The following is a 19,476-nucleotide window of genomic DNA, read 5'->3' on the forward strand; positions in this document are numbered from 1 at the left end:
TAGTGCAGTATTTGAATATTGAGAATTAAGAAAACACTACATGAATAGAATTATAAACATAAGTAACTTTATAAACAAAACAAGTAGTTTGGGAACAGTTCTGGTTTTAGAAAGTATTTTTTATAAGAGAAAACTACTGAATTTCTTGATTTGGCAATACTGGGAAGATAACTGAATTTGTACTGTATTTCAATGCTAATGTCCCCATAACACACAACTCTGTTATAATCCCATACAGTTGATAATCCTACCAATTTCACTTAGACTTCTAACCCAAGAAAGGGTTGAGTGGATTTTCCCTGGAGAAAAGTTCCAATTAAGTCAATGTACTTCACTTTTAGGGACACGGGTGGCACTGTGGGTTAAACCACAGAGCCTAGGACTTGTCAGTCAGAAGGTTGGTGGTTCAATTCCCGCAACGGGGTGAGCTCCCATTGTTCGGTCCCTGCTCCTGCCAACCTAGCAGTTCGAAAGCACGTCAAAAGTGCAAGTAGATAAATAGGTACCGCTCCAGCGGGAAGGTAAACGGCGTTTCTGTGCACTGCTCTGGTTCGCCAGAAGCGGCTTAGTCATGCTGGCCACATGACCCAGAAGCTGTACGCCGTCTCCCTCGGCCAATAAAGCGAGATGAGCGTCGCAACCCCAGAGTCGGCCACAACTGGACCTAATGGTCAGGGGTCCCTTTACCTTTTTTACTTCACTTTTGCTTCTACAGTGGTGCTTCGCAAAACGAATTTCCTATGGGCTTGCTTCGCAAGACGAAAATGTCTTGCGAGTTCCTGCGGGGGGTTTTTCCCTCCCCCCCCTTTTTTCTAAGCCACTAAGCCGCTTATCTGCTTATCCGATAAGCCGCTAAAAGCCGCTAAACCGCTAATAGCGCTAAGCCGTCAATGGGCTTGCTTCGCAGGACAAAAAAACCGCTAGACGAAGAGAATCGCGGAACGGATTAATTTCATCTTGCGAGGCACCACTGTATAGAAATGAATAGCAACAGTCTGCTTTATTAGTTTCAAGGCTCAAACTGAAAGCAAGTCTTGCTGTAGTCAGTGCATGTAGGATGGAAATCTTCATCCAAAATCTCTCAATAATCAAGTTAATTTTAGAATTAAGCAGTATGACTCCGTTTCAAAGTATCTTATATGAAAGGCTTTTGAGCATATGTTTTCTGGCTTTAAATTCTTCATTGTCATCATATTAACAAGACAATACATTCTCAGACTCCTTTTTTGAGGTCTTGTTTCTAAAGCACTGTTCAGGGAGTCAGTGAATGAAAACTTCCAGCAGCTGCTGGTTTATGAGGACTATTTTAGTAAGAGGATTATTTGATAACTTGTTTTAGAGAATAATTGATATCTCTCCCACATGCTGCTTGATTTTGCAACCAGTGCATTCTGCTGCGGAGAAGAAGCAGGTTTAAAAGCTTCAGAATCTGTTACAAGGAAACTAGGGATGATGTGTGATAATTCATGATAATAGGGATGGGGCAGAGGGATGGGCCAACACCTGCTCCCTTCACCCACCGCAAACATTTTTTAGCTCCCTGTTAAGTTCTCTGTATGGGCTGTCCAGCAGAATACCAGAGGTGGAACTGTGCCTTAGACAGCAGTGTAGAAGGAAGCAAATTTACTTGTATTGCTTCACTATTCCATTCTGTTAATACGAATAGAAGAATTTGTGTATCTGGAAATGTGGGAAATGGGCTGTATTTACTCAGGAGATCATTCTTGAATATTACTCCACTACATAGGAAACAGTGGAGGGACAAAGTAAGAAAACATTCCAGGGCATAGTCTCAAATTCAAAACCTCCTGAAAAATATTTACATTTATTCCTGAAACTGTTTCTATTCCCAGTGGGATGGAGAGTGAGACTGAAAATAATCCAGTGATGCTATTCAGCCTGGGGCAATTATACTTTGTATTAAATATTTCCTAATCTTTCTAATGAGAAGCTTAGTTTTCCTTCTATGAAACATACTTTACATACAAACTTTACCTGCTATTGCACAGAAAATTAAACGAATATGTTTCTTTAAAAATGTAATTTATTTCCATTCTGCATTTCAACATAAAACATCTGGTATAAATATAAATGTTATTAAGTTAATTAACAATGTTTAAAAAGTAAGACATATATGGCATCAACATAAATGAAAAAGCAGTACATATAATCCCCATAGGGTCTAAAGTGCTGTAATGCTATTGTAGCCCATGGCTAAAGTTAATGATGGCTTTTTAAACTCCTATTTGCATTACTTTTAAAATCTTCCTAAAGCATTTCCTCCATAAGTGCCCTTAGAGACAAGCCCACTTCATGTATTACAATAGAATCATGGTTTTGAATGTTATGTGCATGTGAACAAGTATGCAAGATTCCTAAATAAATTATCTAAATAAATAAAAAACCTGAGTAATTTTTATTGGTTTACTTACATGGTTTTGGTTAAGTGCAATTTAATGTGTGCAGAGTATTCTTTTTATTTAAGGTCATTCTTATAAGGCATGTTAAAATAAAAAAGTAACTGTATTGCAAAATTATCAAAGCAAACTATATTTCGCTCCTAATAATGGATTTCATCCATTTGCTGGCTTATTTGCTAAATCGTGTGCATTAAGCTTCGTTACCCTGATCATAATATGCCGCTGTGCTGCAGTCATGGTTCTGATAAGTTGCTATATGTTAAGGATTTTGCTTCCGTGCTCAAACACAGCTTGAACAAATTGTCTGAAGACTCTGTCCATGTATGTGCATCTTCTTGGCCACAGTCCTTCCAGAAAACCAATATGGCCTCCACAAGCAGTAAGAATCAAAGCCACATTAGGATTTTGTTTTGCAATTTCTACTGGTATGGCTAAAGAAATAAGGGAACAAAGTATAAGCTCCCATCCCAACATTTCTCTCTCATAACTATCATTCAGTCTATAACACAATGAATGTTTTGGTGAAGTGCAGTTCTGCTGTCAGCAAAATGCAGCTTTAAAAGATCAATTTTATGAAGACCAGTTTTGGCAATATAAGTTTTAACTGAGCTATGACGTACGAAAGTCTGGGGTTCTGGGTTGCTAAAGGTTATATTTTCATTTTACATAATTAAAAATAGAGCCACCCAGAGATGTTAAAAAAAAGGTAAATGTACCCCTGCCCGTACGGGCCAGTCTTGACAGACTCGGGTTGTGCGCCCATCTCACTTAAGAGGCCAGGGGCCAGCGCTGTCCGGAGACACTTCCGGGTCACGTGGCCAGCGTGACATCGCTGCTCTGGCGAGCCAGAGCCGCACACGGAAACGCCGTTTACCTTCCCGCTGGTAAGCGGTCCCTATTTATCTACTTGCACCCGGAGGTGCTTTCAAACTGCTAGGTTGGCAGGCGCTGGGACCGAGCAGCGGGAGCGCACCCCGCCGCAGGGATTCGAACCGCCGACCTTTCGATCGGCAAGTCCTAGGCGCTGAGGCATTAACCCACAGCGCCACCTGCGTCCCTACCCAGAGATGTTACACAGTAACAAAAAATCAAGAATTATGACACATGCTTTATGTAAGGCTTCTTTTTCTGACTATGAAGTCAGAGGACCTTCTCGCTAGTGACGCCCTCCTTTCAGATGTCAAGGAGATAAAGAATTATACAACTTTTAGAAGACACCTGAAGGCAGCCCTGTATTGGGAGGTTTTTAAGGCTTGATGTTTTTATTATGTTTTTAGATATTCTGTAAGACGCCCAAAATTATTATTATTATATACCCTTTATTGGTGCAATATTTGGCAACATGTGCATTGAGTAGAACACCATAAGAAAATTACACTGCACACCCAGTTCTGTACTAACTTCTCATTCTATTTCAGACACAACTCAATCGCTGAGGTCAACCAACAGCATCTTCTTAAAAGGGGGAAAAACTTACCATGATTTGGTGAGAAGACATCATCCATAGCATTTAAGCACAACACTGGAATTCCAATTCTCTTCAGTCTACGGCATGGACTAGCATCTGCATAGTAATCCTCAATTGTAGGGTAGCCAAACATGACTGAGGTGAACTGCTTATCAAATTCCCTAATGGTCTTAGCCTGAAGTACAGAATTCAAGGATTTATGTAAGTGTTAGTAAAAATAAAAACATGAAGTGAAATACAAATGGCTAACCCTCATACCTTCATGACAAGGTTCATATTGAACAGCTTATCAAACATTTCCCGATGTCTGTAAAATAAATAGAGATCCGAGAGTAACCACATGAGCAAAAATAGCCGAAGATGACAGCTTTCGCTTGGGTACTGCTTCCTTCAACACACCATAACATATTTGACATGACTGGCAATGAACCTGAATTTCATACTAATATATTATGGTCTTTCACAATGGATGTGAGGTTGACTCACCTAATAATTGAAGATTGTAGACAGCTGGTTAAGTAGTAATTAAAGAGAAGCCAGTTCACTGGCTTTTCCAGTGAGTCTGCAGATTCAAAAACATTCCATCCTGCTGAAAAAATTGCAGCTGCCTTCAGTGGTGTTTCTCTGCCAGTTTTGCCCAAATAATTTAAAAGGAGCATGCTACAAACAAGAGATAAACAAATAGGTAAAAAGAAGAAGATATCACAAATGAAAATACCTCAGTCCTAAACATTTGTAGTAGGAGATGAAGTGCTGAAACTAGTCAAGGCAATACTAGCCATCATGTGCATGGCATTGTGGGGCCAAACATTTTAATATGCTTCCATCATGGCTTATGATAAGGATAATAACCTTGAAACTTTCAAACAACTAAATGAAAAGTTTACCTGAACTCACTGGATTGATATCTGACTCAATCTGAAGAAAGCTGTCGTGGGTATTAGCGTATGTGTGTTTTTCCCTGAGTGCTTTGGATATATTATTGCAGTATTTCTTGCCCAAACTCTGCTTGGTAGTCAACAATATTATTCCCACAAGTAGGGACCTATGGAAAAAAACTCATGCAAATGGAGATGCAATTTCTGCCTACTTCCTGCTCCTCCCATAGTTTGCCACACTGTATGTTATGTACTGAAGTTCTTACCCTGGGCCAGCAGGGGGATACTGTAGATAGGATCGAAAGTGACGTTCAGTGATTGGATAGTTTTAGAAAATTGTTACAATTATGTGTACTGGAGCTCTATATAAGCAGGCTGACTGAGCCCTTCAGCTCAGTTCTGTTCTGGCCTCTGAATAAAGAAGAGCTGTTTGAAGAATCGCTGTGTCGTCTGATATGTTCACCCACAACTTAACACTATACTCCACACTATTCCCAATATCTCCACCACCTCAGGATCAATTTTTCAAAGGCACTGGGGTTACAGTGTAAAGGAATGGGAAGGACAGCAAAAGATAGGCAAAAGATAGATCACAGCCAATCAGGGTTTGTTTTTTTGTTGCTTCTGCAAGACTAACATATTAGTATCAGCAGCAGCAATTTTTGTCATTCCTCTGGGGCCATTTTATGTGTAAGGTTGTGTATACAATATAGACTGTATGTGGCAAACATTTTTGCTTCCCTATGATGTCTGAAAAGGTCTTGTAAAAGTTTTTAGTGTTAGCTGGCCTGGTGCCGCTCTTTTGAAGAATGACAAAGTCTGGGTTAGGATAAATGTGTTCCAGTTTACAGCTGATGGTTCATATGCACAATAAAACAGATAAAAATGTAGGGGAAGAAAACATTTCTTTGCTGCCTCCCTTTTATACAATTTTATACAAATTCTTTAATAAACAAACAGACTAGTGTACAAGGTTTTTGATTATGTGTTTATGTCTTAGAAGTCCCCTACTAACAATAACCAAATCCCTAAGGAATATAAACAGTTACACAGAGCTGACTGCCTCAGGTAAGCAGCAAAGCATCTCTCCCTCATGGTACTACAACCCTATGATAATGACTTGTAAGCCAACTGCCATAATCAAACCCAAATAAGAAGGAATGTGACTGGCCCAAAACAATAAATGGTATCAAAAGATGTAGGTTACATCCCACAATTCTGAAGACTGGTTACATTAATTATATTAATCATATCCTACAATCACACAAGATGTATATAATAATAAAATACTGATTACTATCCTGCAGATGCCTTTAATTCAGGTCTGAGGTTTATAAATAAAATGCTGCTTAAATGTTCAAACATAGCTCCCACTAGTCATGTATGCCAATTATTGTCACTTGTTTTCTGAGAGTTACCATCAGTTCCAGCAAATAAACTTGTAAGTGATTATGGTAAACAAAAGCATATCATGTGGAAGGTTCAGTGAGAAAAATCACTCTTCCCCTGTAAAACTTTCTTTCAAGAAGAAGTAGAAACATGATGGAAAATTAGACTTAGTACATTTCCCAAGGAGTCTGTGCTGTGTATGCAGAATCTTTATTGAGGGCCTTTGCAAATTGGTTTCTAATGACCACAGAGTTACACTACTGGGATTTATGTTGCATAAATACTTACCCTCCCATAGAAACACCTGCTGCCATCAACGGAGCTGAGGAGTACAAGTTGTGTACATAATGAATAACAGTTTCCAAATCCTCTGTATTAGCAGCACAGTAAGTCCTTGGGGTCTGTAAGAAACCAAAAGTGGGAAAGAGGACAATAAACACTTGTTTTGCCTTTCAGCCAAGGCCAACACAGCACCCGGTTGGTTGATACAGCAATATAATACAAAAAGATTAACACAAGCGCCAATGACATTTTTAGAAGTTATGATATTCAATGAGGTAAGATTTCAAGTGCATTCACTTTTAGTATTAATAGCAGCACTACTAAAATTTTACAAACTCCCTCTTCCCGTTACACTATAACTTTTGCAAAGCAATTAAATCCTACTAAGCTCACAATATGTTAAGGAAATGTATTCTACAAAAGGTGTATATTTGTAATTAGGCTTAGGAGCCCAGTTACAAATCAGTGCACACAGTTAGATGCAATAACTGTTGCACTGGTGTCCAAGTTGATTGAGAGTACCGTAACAGCGTACAGAAGCACAGCAACACTGGCAAGAGCCATCTTCACTAAAACCATTGTGCACAAAGTTCTTGCACAGTGCGGAATTGTAACTCATCTGTACCACTTCCTAAAGGCATTTTGTACCACAACCTAGGATAAACCAATAAAAGCTTTCAGCTGGGTTGCTGCTGCCATAGCAAGGTACCATAGACCTGCCCCACTTGTCCTGTGGAACAATGAAGTTGTAAGGGTGCTGACACCTACTGCTTGGTATCCCATGATGACTTATTATAATGGTCATATAACATGATTTAATATTTAAACAATGTGTTTTTTTCTTTAAAGCTCAAAATATTGCAAACAGTCCTCTCTAAGCAAACTTTTAAAGCAAGCCAGCATTATTATTCTTACAGTGGGTGGGGTGAAGCTTAAGAGGTATTAGATCCTAAAATAACAAATAATATTGTGGCATCTGAAAGGCAAGCAAGTTTATTATGCTGTGTTTTCATGAAAAAGAATTTAGAGCTTAGACATTAAGAGGGAAACACAGGCTTCCATACCCTACAGGAGGCACTTGAACATCCGGGGGAAATGGAGCATGGATACCCCTTCCACACTCACAAATTCTCCCCTATAAATGCCAGAAGTGTTTAATTTTTGGGTTCTGTCTGAAACAAAAAAAAAATGAGTCAAGCTGAGGCGAAGCCGATAGGAGAGGTGCATGCAGGTGGATAATATGCAGATTCAGGGCTGATTAACTGCCTCTTCCTCTTTAGTTCTGCAAATGCTGGGTTGGGACACTCAAGCCTAAGCAGTGAGTCCACAGCTTAGCTGAAAATTGAAATGAAGACCTACAGCTAATAATTGGCATTTGATGGGTTAAAACCATGGCCACTTGATGTTGTCTCCGTTGCTCCACCTTCTTTTCCCTCTGACTCCATCCATCACAGTCCATTACAAGATGAGCTACAAAATCAACAAAATTTGGAATACTTCGGCATAGCATTTTCTTTTTAAGGGTAGTTCACATACAATCTATCTAAAAGGGAACTGTGCTCAGTGCAGATGTGTGCGCAGAACAGCCTCTGACTCCTGAGTAAAAGGGAGAGACCTTGATTTTTCAATGCAATGACTCTTCAGACTGGCCCCATTAGATGTTTTAGGCTGAACTCTACACTTGCAATTTAGTACTCACTTACTGAACTCAATGGGAGTTTTGCCCGCCAGATGACATTAATAAAACAGCAAGGCTTACTTCTGAGTACACATGTATATGATTTCACTGCTGTTTTCTTCTACAAGCTAAACTCCTAGGTAGCAGAAACATTAAAATTTCAGCTTCCTTTAAATTATTTAATTAGGAAAAAAATCTCTTACTTTGCTTGACAATATGCAGTGCAATTCTAAGCATGTTACCCCAGAATTTCCACTTGGTTAAATGGGGTTGATCACTAGGAAAGTGTGCCTTAAGCCACCGTCCTCTGCATGCTTAACTAGAAGCAAGCCACACTGGACAGAGTAAACGTGTGTAGCACTGCACCATTAATCTTCTGGTATTTTATTTGCAATTTAGTTCTTTAAAAATGCATTGTTTGCCAAAATGAGGGAGTTTATTTGTGCTCTGAGGATTAAGATAACTTACTTGCATGTGCCTGTGCTTGTCATAACTCATTTCTTGTTTATCGCTTCAGAACCATTATGACTGGATTTTATATCATTATGCTAAAAATTCTACACTGGGCGAGTTACAACTGCAGCTGTTTATAGGGGAAAACAGCCTTTTATTGCTTAAACAGGCAAAGCCGATTACACAGCATTTCACAAAGTACAGCTAAACAAAAGATCTTTTCACTTCATCTGAAATATAATCAAAAAGGGTTTGGTGTGCCACAAAACTGCTTTGTACATTCATCTCCAGAAGTATGCTGAAAATGGATTCTCACATTTCTTTCATTATGAGAATGTATTATTCATACTTTGAAACCAGCATGTTAAATGTGTAAAACTGTACACTGTGTTTCACATGCAAAAATCCTCTCCAGAGGCTGGCAACAGCTGTTATATGACAAGACCAAGACCTTAATCATTTATATAACTTCTCACTGACTCCTCATTTTTTGGGGGGAAACTCCTCCATCTTCTTAGTTGCTACTGGGGAAAAGATAAATTAATTTATTTCACTTTATTTATTAAATTGCTATACCACTCTTCATCTGAGAATCACAGGGCTGTTTATAGTATATTAAGCCCGCATCTTAAGTGTATTTAACTTGTGCACATTCAGCTTTACACACGTGGCAAAAAATGGATGGAAAAGGAGTTCTGGGGGGAATGACTTTGGCAATCTCACCCACCATTGAACCCAATGGGTTTGGACTAGACACAATTTTGGCTTTAGGCGCGATCCCCAGAACATAACCCCCACATAAGTTGTGGGTTTATTGTATGAAAACACAAAAATACATAAATCTGAAGTGGTAGTAAAAGAGACATCTTTCAAAAAGTATATGGAGCAGCAATGGTACGTGAGCTTGACCCTTTTATCATCCCCCTCTACAACCTCAGCCCACAGCACCTTGTAGCTTGCAGAGATAGGAAGGATGCACTGAATGTGCATCTCCACACCTTCTGGGGAGGCAGATTAAATGAAGGAAGGCAGAAGGACCGTGTGGGCTTATAGGGTACCTTAAATCCTCGCAAACCCTAAAATTGTTTGGTCACTGATCCGAACAAGTAGGGAAGGCTGCTTCTGCATCTCCACATGTTGCCTTCAAACCTACTTCCAGAGCTGGGTTTAGGTTTTGGGGTACTGCAAAAGTTGCCTTTGATGAGCTTCTCCTTACGCTTGAGTGAGTATCTCATCTCTTGACCTCCTGCTTGATTGTCTAGAGAGCCAATGGGTAAGTGAACATGTAGGCCATAGTGAGGAGCAGCAGTCTCTGTTTGTTCACCCACCTGCCCTCTCCCCCTCTGGACAGAAGTGGGATTGGGTCCACTGGCCCATTCGTCACCAACAGTGACCAAGGAGCTGCTCCCTGTTGGCATCACTACTTGCACACTTTGGGTGTGTGAGTGAGTGAGGAACGATGGAAGCAAGAATGTGCGGACTGGCCCTCCATACGGCTGCCTTGAGGAGAGAAATCAAGCAACAGCAGTAGCTCCTCCTCCTCTTTCCTACCATCACCATTTAGGCAAGCAATCAAGCAACAAGAGAAAGTGACAAGGAGCAGCTTCTATCCTCTCCTTCTGTGTAGCGAGCAAGAAGAGTGGCCACAGAGTGGCAAGGTCAGGGATAAACTTTGGGCCTTTTTCAGCATAGATCTGAAGCCTGGCAGCTGCCTGAACATGCCAGACCTTGACACTAGCCTCATCTTGCCCCCAGCATGACAACCACCAGGCCTTACAACTCAACACCATCTATTGCAGTAAGTGATAGGTAGAAGCGCTTCTACATTCCACTTCCTCCTCCTGTCAAGACTCTCGCAAAGCGCCAGCCTGGAACTAGTGTCTCCTTTGGCAGCTGTCCATGCCTCCTTATGGGGGTTCGCTGCACAAACCTCCAGTAATGTTTCAATTGAATCTACAAATCTGGAAGTCCTTATTTTGTTTTCCAAGTTAGAGAAATTTCTATGTAGGTAAATCATTTAGTAGATTAATTAAACGCAATTAAAACATGAAAAATTACTGATTAATTTAATGAATGAATGAATGGATGGTGTAGATTCCTTATTCATATGACATTTACTTACTGTTTTATTTTCTTATCTTTGCGTTGTATGAGATAAAGAGGCACAATTGTCAATGAGGAACAAACCCTCCCAGAGATGGAATTAACCATAAATTGCTTATGAAGTGTTGCATGCTTGCAGGTATTCACACCCATGCTATATGCTAACATTATGGTTGCTCAGTGTTCTTACTTAATTTAAGAGCAATTCTTACCAAGAGATTTTCACCAGCAATTCCTCGATAGTTTAAAACCACACACCTTTAAAAAAACAGAAGAGCACCGTTTACCAGAACTGTTAACCTGTGTGTCTTTGGATGTGAAGATCCGTACATTTCAAAGCTGCTCCAGTTTAAAAATATAGAGTTGCCAATTATTCAAAACAGGGACATCAACATACACATTGTTTTGCACAAACGTATGACATATAAACAGGGAGCGTGTTAACGTGGCGGGAGGGCGAGTAAAACAGCAATGCTTCCTCACTGTTGAAAGGAATGTTGGTATGGAATTGGGATGTAATAGTCTCTGCCTCTACTGAAACAATCCTTTGAAACAATTCCCATCCCCAGGTGGAGAAGGGCAAGTTCCCCTCACTGATGAAAGAAACCTTTCTCTCTCCCTCTCCCCTTTCCTTTCTCTCACTGTGATGGATTTGGCTTGGTGGACATGCATCACAGAGCTTACATCCTCTGAGACCAATTCCTTCCCTCCACAAAAGCTTATGCCTGTGTGGTGATAGCTTGGACCATTGAGGGCAACGTGAATACACCACCCTCTGCGCGCACACACACACACTCCTGCCCTGTCTTCCACACTCCTGCATTTAGTTTCTGGGGTGTCTGAACTACACAAGCAGAGGTATTGGTTAATACTGACCTTTCCTTAAGTGTTTCACATACATAACCTCAGTAAACCTTGCCAAGTAGTTCATTATTATTACTATGATGCTCTTAGTGCCGATGGGTTGGCAGACTGAAGCTAAGTAACAGTAACTTGCCTAGGTCCACTAACAGAGTTCATGGATGGTCAGATTTCAGCCAGGGACTTCACAGCTCATATTCTTTGCCACTATGCTAAGGTAGTCACCAGTTCTTTACCCTAGTCAAGCTAAGTCTGCATGGATCCCTGATTGAAGTTTCCCAACACGTCAGGAACCATCTTTGAGATGGTCTGCTGTAGTGGTAGTGGAGACTGGAAGTAGGTCACGGAGACAGCTACCAAAGGAGCCTGTGGCAGATCTGGTGGATGGAAAGTCAGGGCCAACAAAGGGATAAAAAGTGTTTCCAAGCGCTGTCTGTGCTACTCTTTTACCCGCTACATATGATTGTGGCTTCCCGCTTGTGCAGATTTAATCCGAGTGGTTAAAACAGAAACATTAGCAAGCCAAACTGCTTTTACCTGTAGCCCAGTGTTTTGCTCTCCTGAATCATATGGAGAATGTAGGATTCCTTGCTGGTTCCCGTGAGGCCAGGCAGCAAGAGGATAGTGGGTCTGGTGCTGGAATCTGGGTAATGAATGCTATCATGATTGTCAAACCAGTCCAGTGAAATCTGCCCTCCATCGGTTGCTGTAATAAGCTCACTGGAAAAACCAACAATGATTAGCTTTGCAAAAACAACAATAAGGGGGTAAAAATCACTCTACCGCCTTCACTCCCATTCATTAATCAGATGTTTCATGGGTGGACACAGTGAGTAGGAGAATGGGAGAAAAAAGAGGCCCCACCTTAGGACAACTCCTCAAGGTATGCAATAAAGTTGTGTTGTTGCTTAAAAAAATGGGGGGGGGAGAGAGGTCAGGGCTGTAATTCACACTGCTTTCATGCTGTCTCCAAACATTGGCAGCAGAAAATAGCAGGCAGGCATGAGGCCTCAACCAGCTGGCTGGAAGACAAGGCACAGCTGGCTACTTGTTTCCTTCAGCTTGGGTCTTAAAATGGGGAATGAACTGGTCCGGGATAATATGCAGCTGAGAGCCCAATTCTCTTTCCCAGATCCTTTAAACTGTGGGATGGAATGTCCCTTGCAATGTCAATAATGGCTCAAGTCAGGAGTTAGCCTCAACCCATGCACAATCTCACAGCCCAGTCTCCACAGGAAACCTGCTGAAGCTCTTCTTCTCAAGTTGTGAGGAGGATCAGTGGCAGTTGTTAGAGCAGCAGGTGCTTCCTGGTTTCCTGAAACTGCATGTGCTGTCATTAGAACTGGTCTCATGGAGTCAGCCAACCTGATCAAATCCACACAAGGAAACAGGTTTCCATGCATAGATCATTGGCCAGATCAAGAACAGTAGGTCTAAATCAGATGTGCTCTAACTGGATAACACTGCTTTTTGTGGAAGGTGCGTTCAGATGCACTTTCAAACATGCTTCCCTCTCCAGAACATGAATCCAAATGCACATTCAGCTGAAAACCATGAAGTGCAGACAGAGAGCATCTGCATTCAGGCATGCATGTGGATGTGCATCCAGTTCACACGTGCAGGTCAAGGTCCATCAAGTGGACTCCTTGGTTAGACTAAGGTGAGTAAGCACATATAGGGATGGAGAGGGAGGTAAAAAAAATCTGCTTTGCTTCTCTGTCTGCAATTCTTTAAAAAATGATTGAACATCTTTCTATATGCATTAATTTAATGTACAGTAGCAAAAAAGGGCAATCAAGGTGAAACTATTAAGTCAGTTCTAAAAACTTACTGCTGCATAAGCAGAAGAGTGTGAGCAAACACATGACTAAGATACCAAAATAAAAACATCTGTGCTGCTTCTGTCTAGCAGCTGCTGTGTACCACTACTGAGGAGCAAACATCTGACCACTTTGCTTAAGTGCAAAAGTTCTGAAAAGGAAACCTAGTAGCCAGTTTTAGGTCTGCTTTCTCCAACAGAATACTGTATGAACTAAGTGTGTGGGAAAAACTTCTGTTGCCAAGTGGGCTCTTGTTACATAGCTCTTTTGCACCCACATCCCTGTTAACAATGGAAGAGCCATTTATTCCCATGCTAAATAAATATCAGAGACCCCTTAAATAGAAAGTAAAACTTCCCACTTAACTGGAATTACAGCAAATTCTCAGGGATCCTTAGAAAATAGACGGCCTTCCACCAGTCTGGTGCCTTTTCCGAGCCCAGAGGTTTGTCATGTGCATACAGCCTAGCTCTTCAGGATACTGGAAGTGCCTCAAAGACACTAGCTACAATAACATATGATGCTCAGAAGTGTGACCAGTTCTCATATATGTATGAATACACTTGCTCCTTCAGAAGTTACCTTCCACATGTTCCATAATGGTGTGAAGAGGGGTGGGGCAGGGCAATATGCGCCGTCCCCATCCCAATGACTCCACTTGTACCAGCTCTGCCCTCAGACTTCCATGCACCCCCATGGGCATTTTGGCTGAATGCATACAGGCTCATCTATGCAATGTGGAACCTGTGTGATTGTGAATCCTGACTGTGCACATTCAGCTAAATGTGCATAGGTTTTCCCCTTCAAGCTGACCTTCCACCCAACACATGTGGAAGGCAACTCCTGAAGGGGCCTAACGTAGCACAGTACACCACACTAAGATCTTATGTTAGAGGTAACAGTACAGAACCAATCTATAAAGAATATGATTGAACCTTCATAAATAATTCACAGAAGAAAGGTTTCGAAGGACAGAGGCACTTACTTCCGGTATTGCACAGATGGTCGAGATGTGATGAAAGGGCGAAGGAGAGTCTGAATACGGCCCTCCCAGCACCACACAGTGGGATAGTATGTTTCTGTCACCACAGGGCAATGGTCCTGTAGGAAACAGGATAAGCCTTTGCTGCCAGTCACCAGCTGAGGTTTCTAAAGCGAGAAAAAGGCAAGTGTGTTGGCACTGTGTTCAATGTGACTTGCTCCTGGGTAAGTGAACATCATACTGCAGTCTTACATTTATTCATGGCTTTGGTGGAGCAAGATCCATTCTTTGCTCAAGCTATTCCCCTCCTTCAGGTTCTTCCTAACAACTTATTTTCACAGAACGTTCTTCCTAATTTACTACAGCCTCACTTTACATGTCCCTTCATCACTTCCTAATTATACAGAAACCCATCCCACCAATTGTATTATTACAGACATGTTGTGGGCCACCTGGGTAAAGCTCAAGCCACAGTTTGGGGCTCTGATCTAGAATGTGGCAATGAGAGAGAGAAGATCTTTTCTGGGGCTTCAGCCTGGAAACACACTGCCCGTATGGGTTCAAATAGCCCACTTGCCATTTTCTGCCAGTGTAGTTTTCTACGCTGACAGCCTTTTGCTGCACTCAGCTGAATTGTGAATCCTGAAAAACGCCTGTACGACTCATGAGTTTGTCACCATGAAATGTACTTTTACACAAACTATTTGAGGTGTTGTGAAAGGATAGGTCTATCAATGTCTACTAGTCATGAAGCATACAGATGCAACCCACAGGTTCAAAGACAGAATACCTCTGAGTATTCCTTGCTGAGGAACAAGAAGAGGAGAGGAGCTACTGCCTTCCTGCCCTGAGAATGGAGGTTCCCTGAGGCACTGGGTTGGCAAAACAAGGTCCCTAACTAGCTAGACCTCTGGTCTGTCTGCTCCAGTTGGGTTCTTCTTAGGAGGCAAAAGTAAAACTACACACATCCTGAAGGAGACCTCAACTCCTCATGTAAAGTGTGATTGTTTGTATAAAATAGTGTATATAATTCTACATGTTTTACCCCAGGATTGAGATTTCACTTTTTCCCCCTTCCACCTTGCTTTTCACCTGGAATATGCGCTGCGCAATTCCGAAGCACCAGGTTGCCCAGCCAGCGGGGAACTCAAAGTCAAACTGACCTGCATTTCACTCCTTCCCAGTGAAAACGAAAAGGGACGCCCCCCCCCCTCAAACTAGTCCAGCAGCCATCGCCCTGCAATAGGGCGCCGCGCGCTGCAAAGGCTCCCTCCGCTGCCTCTGCACCCGAGGCGAGCCAAGGACAATAGCCCTGCTTATTTCAAAGATGGGCTTAGCCTGGCGCTGACCTCGGCTGGCCTTTTCCGCTTCCTGCGGCTCCCTCCTCCATTGGCCGGGGTCGGCCCCGCTTCCCCAGGGACGCGAGAAGCCCCCCTACCTTGGCGATGCTGCTGAGGTAATAGCAGGCGTAAGCGGCCCCGAAGCACAGCACCAGGGACCACCCGACGCCGGAAGCCAGCAGCCCCTCCCGGACGCGGCTCTCCAGATAGAAGGACACCCCGCGGGTCAGCCCTTGCAGGTTCATCTCTCCAGAAGTCGCCGCCGAGCTGCGCGGCCGCAGCTTACATCACAGCCCCGGGGAAGCGCGCGGCACGCCTAGGATGCTGGTGGTCTTGCTGCTGCTGCTGCTGCTGCTGCTGCCGTCGAGGCTGAGCCCAAGCAGGATAGCGCCCCCTCCGGAAGGATCCGAGAAAAGCAGCCACCTGCAGCGGCTGCAGCAGCACCACCAGCAGCAGCAAGAAGCTCTCCGCCTCCGTCGCCGCTTCGCCACAGGGCATAGCAGGACACGCTGCTCCGCCCTCGCTCCCCCTTCTCTCCCTGGGGAGGATGGGTGGGCATTGAGGCTGGAGCCGGCCTTCTGGCAATCGGCAGGACGCGGGCATTGATTGGCCCTCCTTCCTCTCTGTGCAGACCGACCTTTATCCCGATTGCAAACGTTGAAGCTGAATTGGGGGTAAGCTGCTCGTGGCAACCAGGCCGTGACGCTGGTTATCCGGACACTATCCGTTTCCTGGGGACGTGGCTCGATCGGCCTTTGTTGCGGAGGCCACACGCTAAAAAAAAAACATTGGCAGCTACTGGAAAGACCTATGTCCAAATATTAGCTTTGATGCTTTTGGTTATTCTGCAAGAAGTTGCAGGGCTGCGTGGCTGATCTCTTCACGGATTAATGATTTTCAAATCCCATTTTCAGTACTGCCCGTACCTTTCAGCTATCAGGATTTGTGGCACTCACTGAAAGTACCATATGCCTAACAGTTTAATGCCTCAATTATCCATTTAGTCTAGGACTCAGATTTTTACAGAAGCAAATCAGATGGCTGCAGGAATCCCCCAAGCACGTAGGAACAAGGAAAATGCCTTATATAGAGTCAAATTTAACTCCATAGGCATCCACTGTAGGTATGGTCCATCTGGCTCGGTATTGTCCACAGGGCCAAGTGGCCAGAGCCAACTGTGGCCAACACATTGTGGCTCAACACCCATCAATTCCAGACAGAATGGGAAATACAGTACATTGGTACCTTGGGTTACATATGCTTCAGTTTACAGACTCCGCTAACCCAGAAATAGTGCTTCGGGTTAAGAACTTTGCTTCAGGATGAGAACAGAAATCGTGCTCCGGCGGCGCGGCAGCAGCAGGAGGCTCCATTAGCTAAAGTGGTGCTTCAGGAACAGTTTCAGGTTAAGTACGGACCTCCGGAACAAATTAAGTACTTAACCTGAGGTACCACTGTAATCATGTTAGCTCCCCCTGCTGGAGACAATAAACCACTTTGAAGTTTGTTTGCTATTTTCTTTTCCAATCAAGAAGTATATAAATGTTATGAAATAAATAGAAAAAATAAAAATACCAGGTCAGGCTATTTGTTTACCCAGACCAGTATGTTCTACAGCAGAGACAGCTAATCTGGTGTCTTCCAGACTACATCTCTCATCACAATTATTTTCTGTGCTGCCTGGAACTTATGGGGAGTTCTTCCACATTTGGAGGGCTGATTTTGGCTACCCCTAGTCTACAGACTGGCAGGATCTCTCCAAGATCTCAGGCAGAGGTCTTTACCACCACTTGCTATTAGAAATCTTTTTAAACTGGAGATTGCACCTGGGACATTTTGTATGCCAAGAATGTGCTCTTGTCAAGGCAGGGGTCGGGAGCTGGTCAGCAATAACTCACATGGTGTCAGTAAAGTTAATTATTTACCCAAAGAAAGAAAACAGATCAGGCCTAAAGAGCACAGCAGCTCTTCCTAGTAGGTCTTGTCGCAATGAGGACTGAAGGTCCACTGCACTCTAAGGCTCCTCCTCCCCTGGGTCCCTGCTTAGCAACCTGAGGCACCTTCATTTTGTCCCTCTTTGTTCTGCCCTCTTCATTCCCCTTCATGTTCTGGGAGACTAGCGGGGAGGGGAGCTGGTTGCAACAGTGGGGGGGGGGAGGGAAACCCCTTGATTCTTCAGCAGTCTGCCTCTTGGCAACCCTCTTCTCCAGCTTCCACTTCTGCCTCTGATTCTGGACTGCTCTCTGCCACAGCCTCTTCCTGCTCACTAAACCCTGGTACCTCTTCAGTTTTTGACACCTCCTCCCAATCTGCTCCCTCTTCTTCCTCTGGCCATTTGTCATCACCCCATTACCGGTCCCCTAGCTTTGAGCCCCCTTCCCTTGGGGGTTATTCAGCTGGTGCCTCCCACCACTTCTATGCATCCAGTCAGTCCATGACAACTGTACATTGTTATCCCTCTACATTTAGTTGTCAGACAAAATAACTATTGATACTAGTCTCTTCCATCAATTAGTCTAATATCCCTTTAAGCCATCTCAGGATAATAATGGACTAGAGTCCCCAAATTTCCCAGAGTTTCAGCAGCTTTCACAATCCACTTCCTTCCTAAAGAAAGTACTAGAATCATAACAGGTTTCATAGAACTGTGCTGTTGTTGTTTTTTAATTAGGGTTACAGGCTGAAGATGAATTGCTTGTATCATAATTGCATTTACAGGGATCATGGTGATTGAGTGGGGAGGTGAGTGAAGGCTTATTTTATGCTACTTTAATAGCTCCAGGCTGTGGTGTGCTTTATAAATTTGTGAAATATTGACAATAATATTTTCCATCAGGGTTAAAAATGCAGAATCAGCCTTTTGAGTTCCATAGAACTTTTTGTCAGACTAAATGTTAAAGGCGAATGGTGCCTCTGGGACTGGCCAGGGGTTGCTTCCCAGGCCTGCCCCTGTGGGGCAGTGAGAGGAGGCACCTCTCTTTGGGGCAAGGGAGGAGGGAAAGCTCAAAGGCTCAGGCAGCAGCTGTAGCTGCCCAAAGGACTCCCAAGGAGAGGGGAGGGGAGAGGAGGCTGAGGGAATACTCCCAACAGGGTGGATGTTTGAAAAAGGGTGAGAGGCTGCCAGATCTGCAGGCAAGGGGTGACATAACTGGGCTCCTGAGCCCCACAGGGGTGTCGCAGAAAGAATGCAGTTGGTCACGGGAGCCATCAACCCCAAAAGCTTGAAAAACCTTGAGGGAACAAAAAGCACAATGACTATGAGCCAAGAAAAAATAAGGCAAGAAAATTGTAAAATCTATAAAAGTGTTTTGCTCTGATAAACAAATTTATTCATTTATAATAACAACATTTATATGCTATTACATAAACAGATTTCTCTGGGCAACATAATAAAAATGTTACAATCCAATACAGAGTGTGCTGTGTTTCATACTAACTTACCCTTTTTTGTAAAAAGTAAAAGTAAAGGACCCCTGACAGTTAAGTGCCGATCAGAAGGTCGGTGGTTCAAATCCCCACAATGGGATGAGCTTCCGTTGCTCGGACCCTTCTTTGTAGCTCATTACAGTGGTACCTCAGGTTACATATGCTTCAGGTTACAGACTCCACTAACCCAGAAATAGTGCTTCAGGTTAAGAACTTTGTTTCAGGATGAGAACAGAAATTGTGCTCCGGCGGCGCGGCAGCAGCAAGAGGCCCCATTAGCTAAAGTGGTGCTTCAGGTTAAGTTTCAGGTTAAATACGGACCTCCGGAACAAATTAAGTGCTTAACCTGAGGTACCACTGTATAAATGTTCAGTGT

The 19,476-nt window shown here is 43.1% G+C and overlaps 1 protein-coding gene across 1 annotated transcript; it reads right to left on the reverse strand.

Moving 5' to 3' along the window:
• Positions 1-2,026: 2,026 nt before the first annotated feature.
• Positions 2,027-16,468, reverse strand: ABHD3 (abhydrolase domain containing 3, phospholipase). Its single transcript, XM_079982746.1, has 9 exons — positions 15,773-16,468; positions 14,338-14,501; positions 12,070-12,252; positions 10,884-10,929; positions 6,444-6,556; positions 4,375-4,548; positions 4,147-4,195; positions 3,898-4,063; positions 2,027-2,851 (listed from the first exon to the last, which is right to left on the reverse strand). Exons 1-9 carry the CDS (start codon positions 15,917-15,919, stop codon positions 2,673-2,675), a joined length of 1,221 nt encoding a protein of 406 aa, XP_079838872.1. The 5' UTR covers positions 15,920-16,468; the 3' UTR covers positions 2,027-2,672.
• Positions 16,469-19,476: the final 3,008 nt, after the last annotated feature.

This window comes from Podarcis cretensis (assembly GCF_951804945.1).
Source record: "Podarcis cretensis genome assembly, chromosome: 7".
NCBI lineage: Eukaryota > Metazoa > Chordata > Lepidosauria > Squamata > Lacertidae > Podarcis > Podarcis cretensis.

Coding starts and splice junctions, on each gene's coding strand:
- ABHD3 (XM_079982746.1), bottom strand. CDS start 15,919: ATGAACCTGCAAGGGCTGACCCGCGGGGTGTCCTTCTATCTGGAGAGC. Junction 14,502..15,772: donor ACCTCAGCAGCATCGCCAAG/GTAGGGGGGCTT, acceptor TTCTCGCTTTAG/AAACCTCAGCTGGTGACTGG. Junction 4,064..4,146: donor ATATGAACCTTGTCATGAAG/GTATGAGGGTTA, acceptor TCTGTACTTCAG/GCTAAGACCATTAGGGAATT.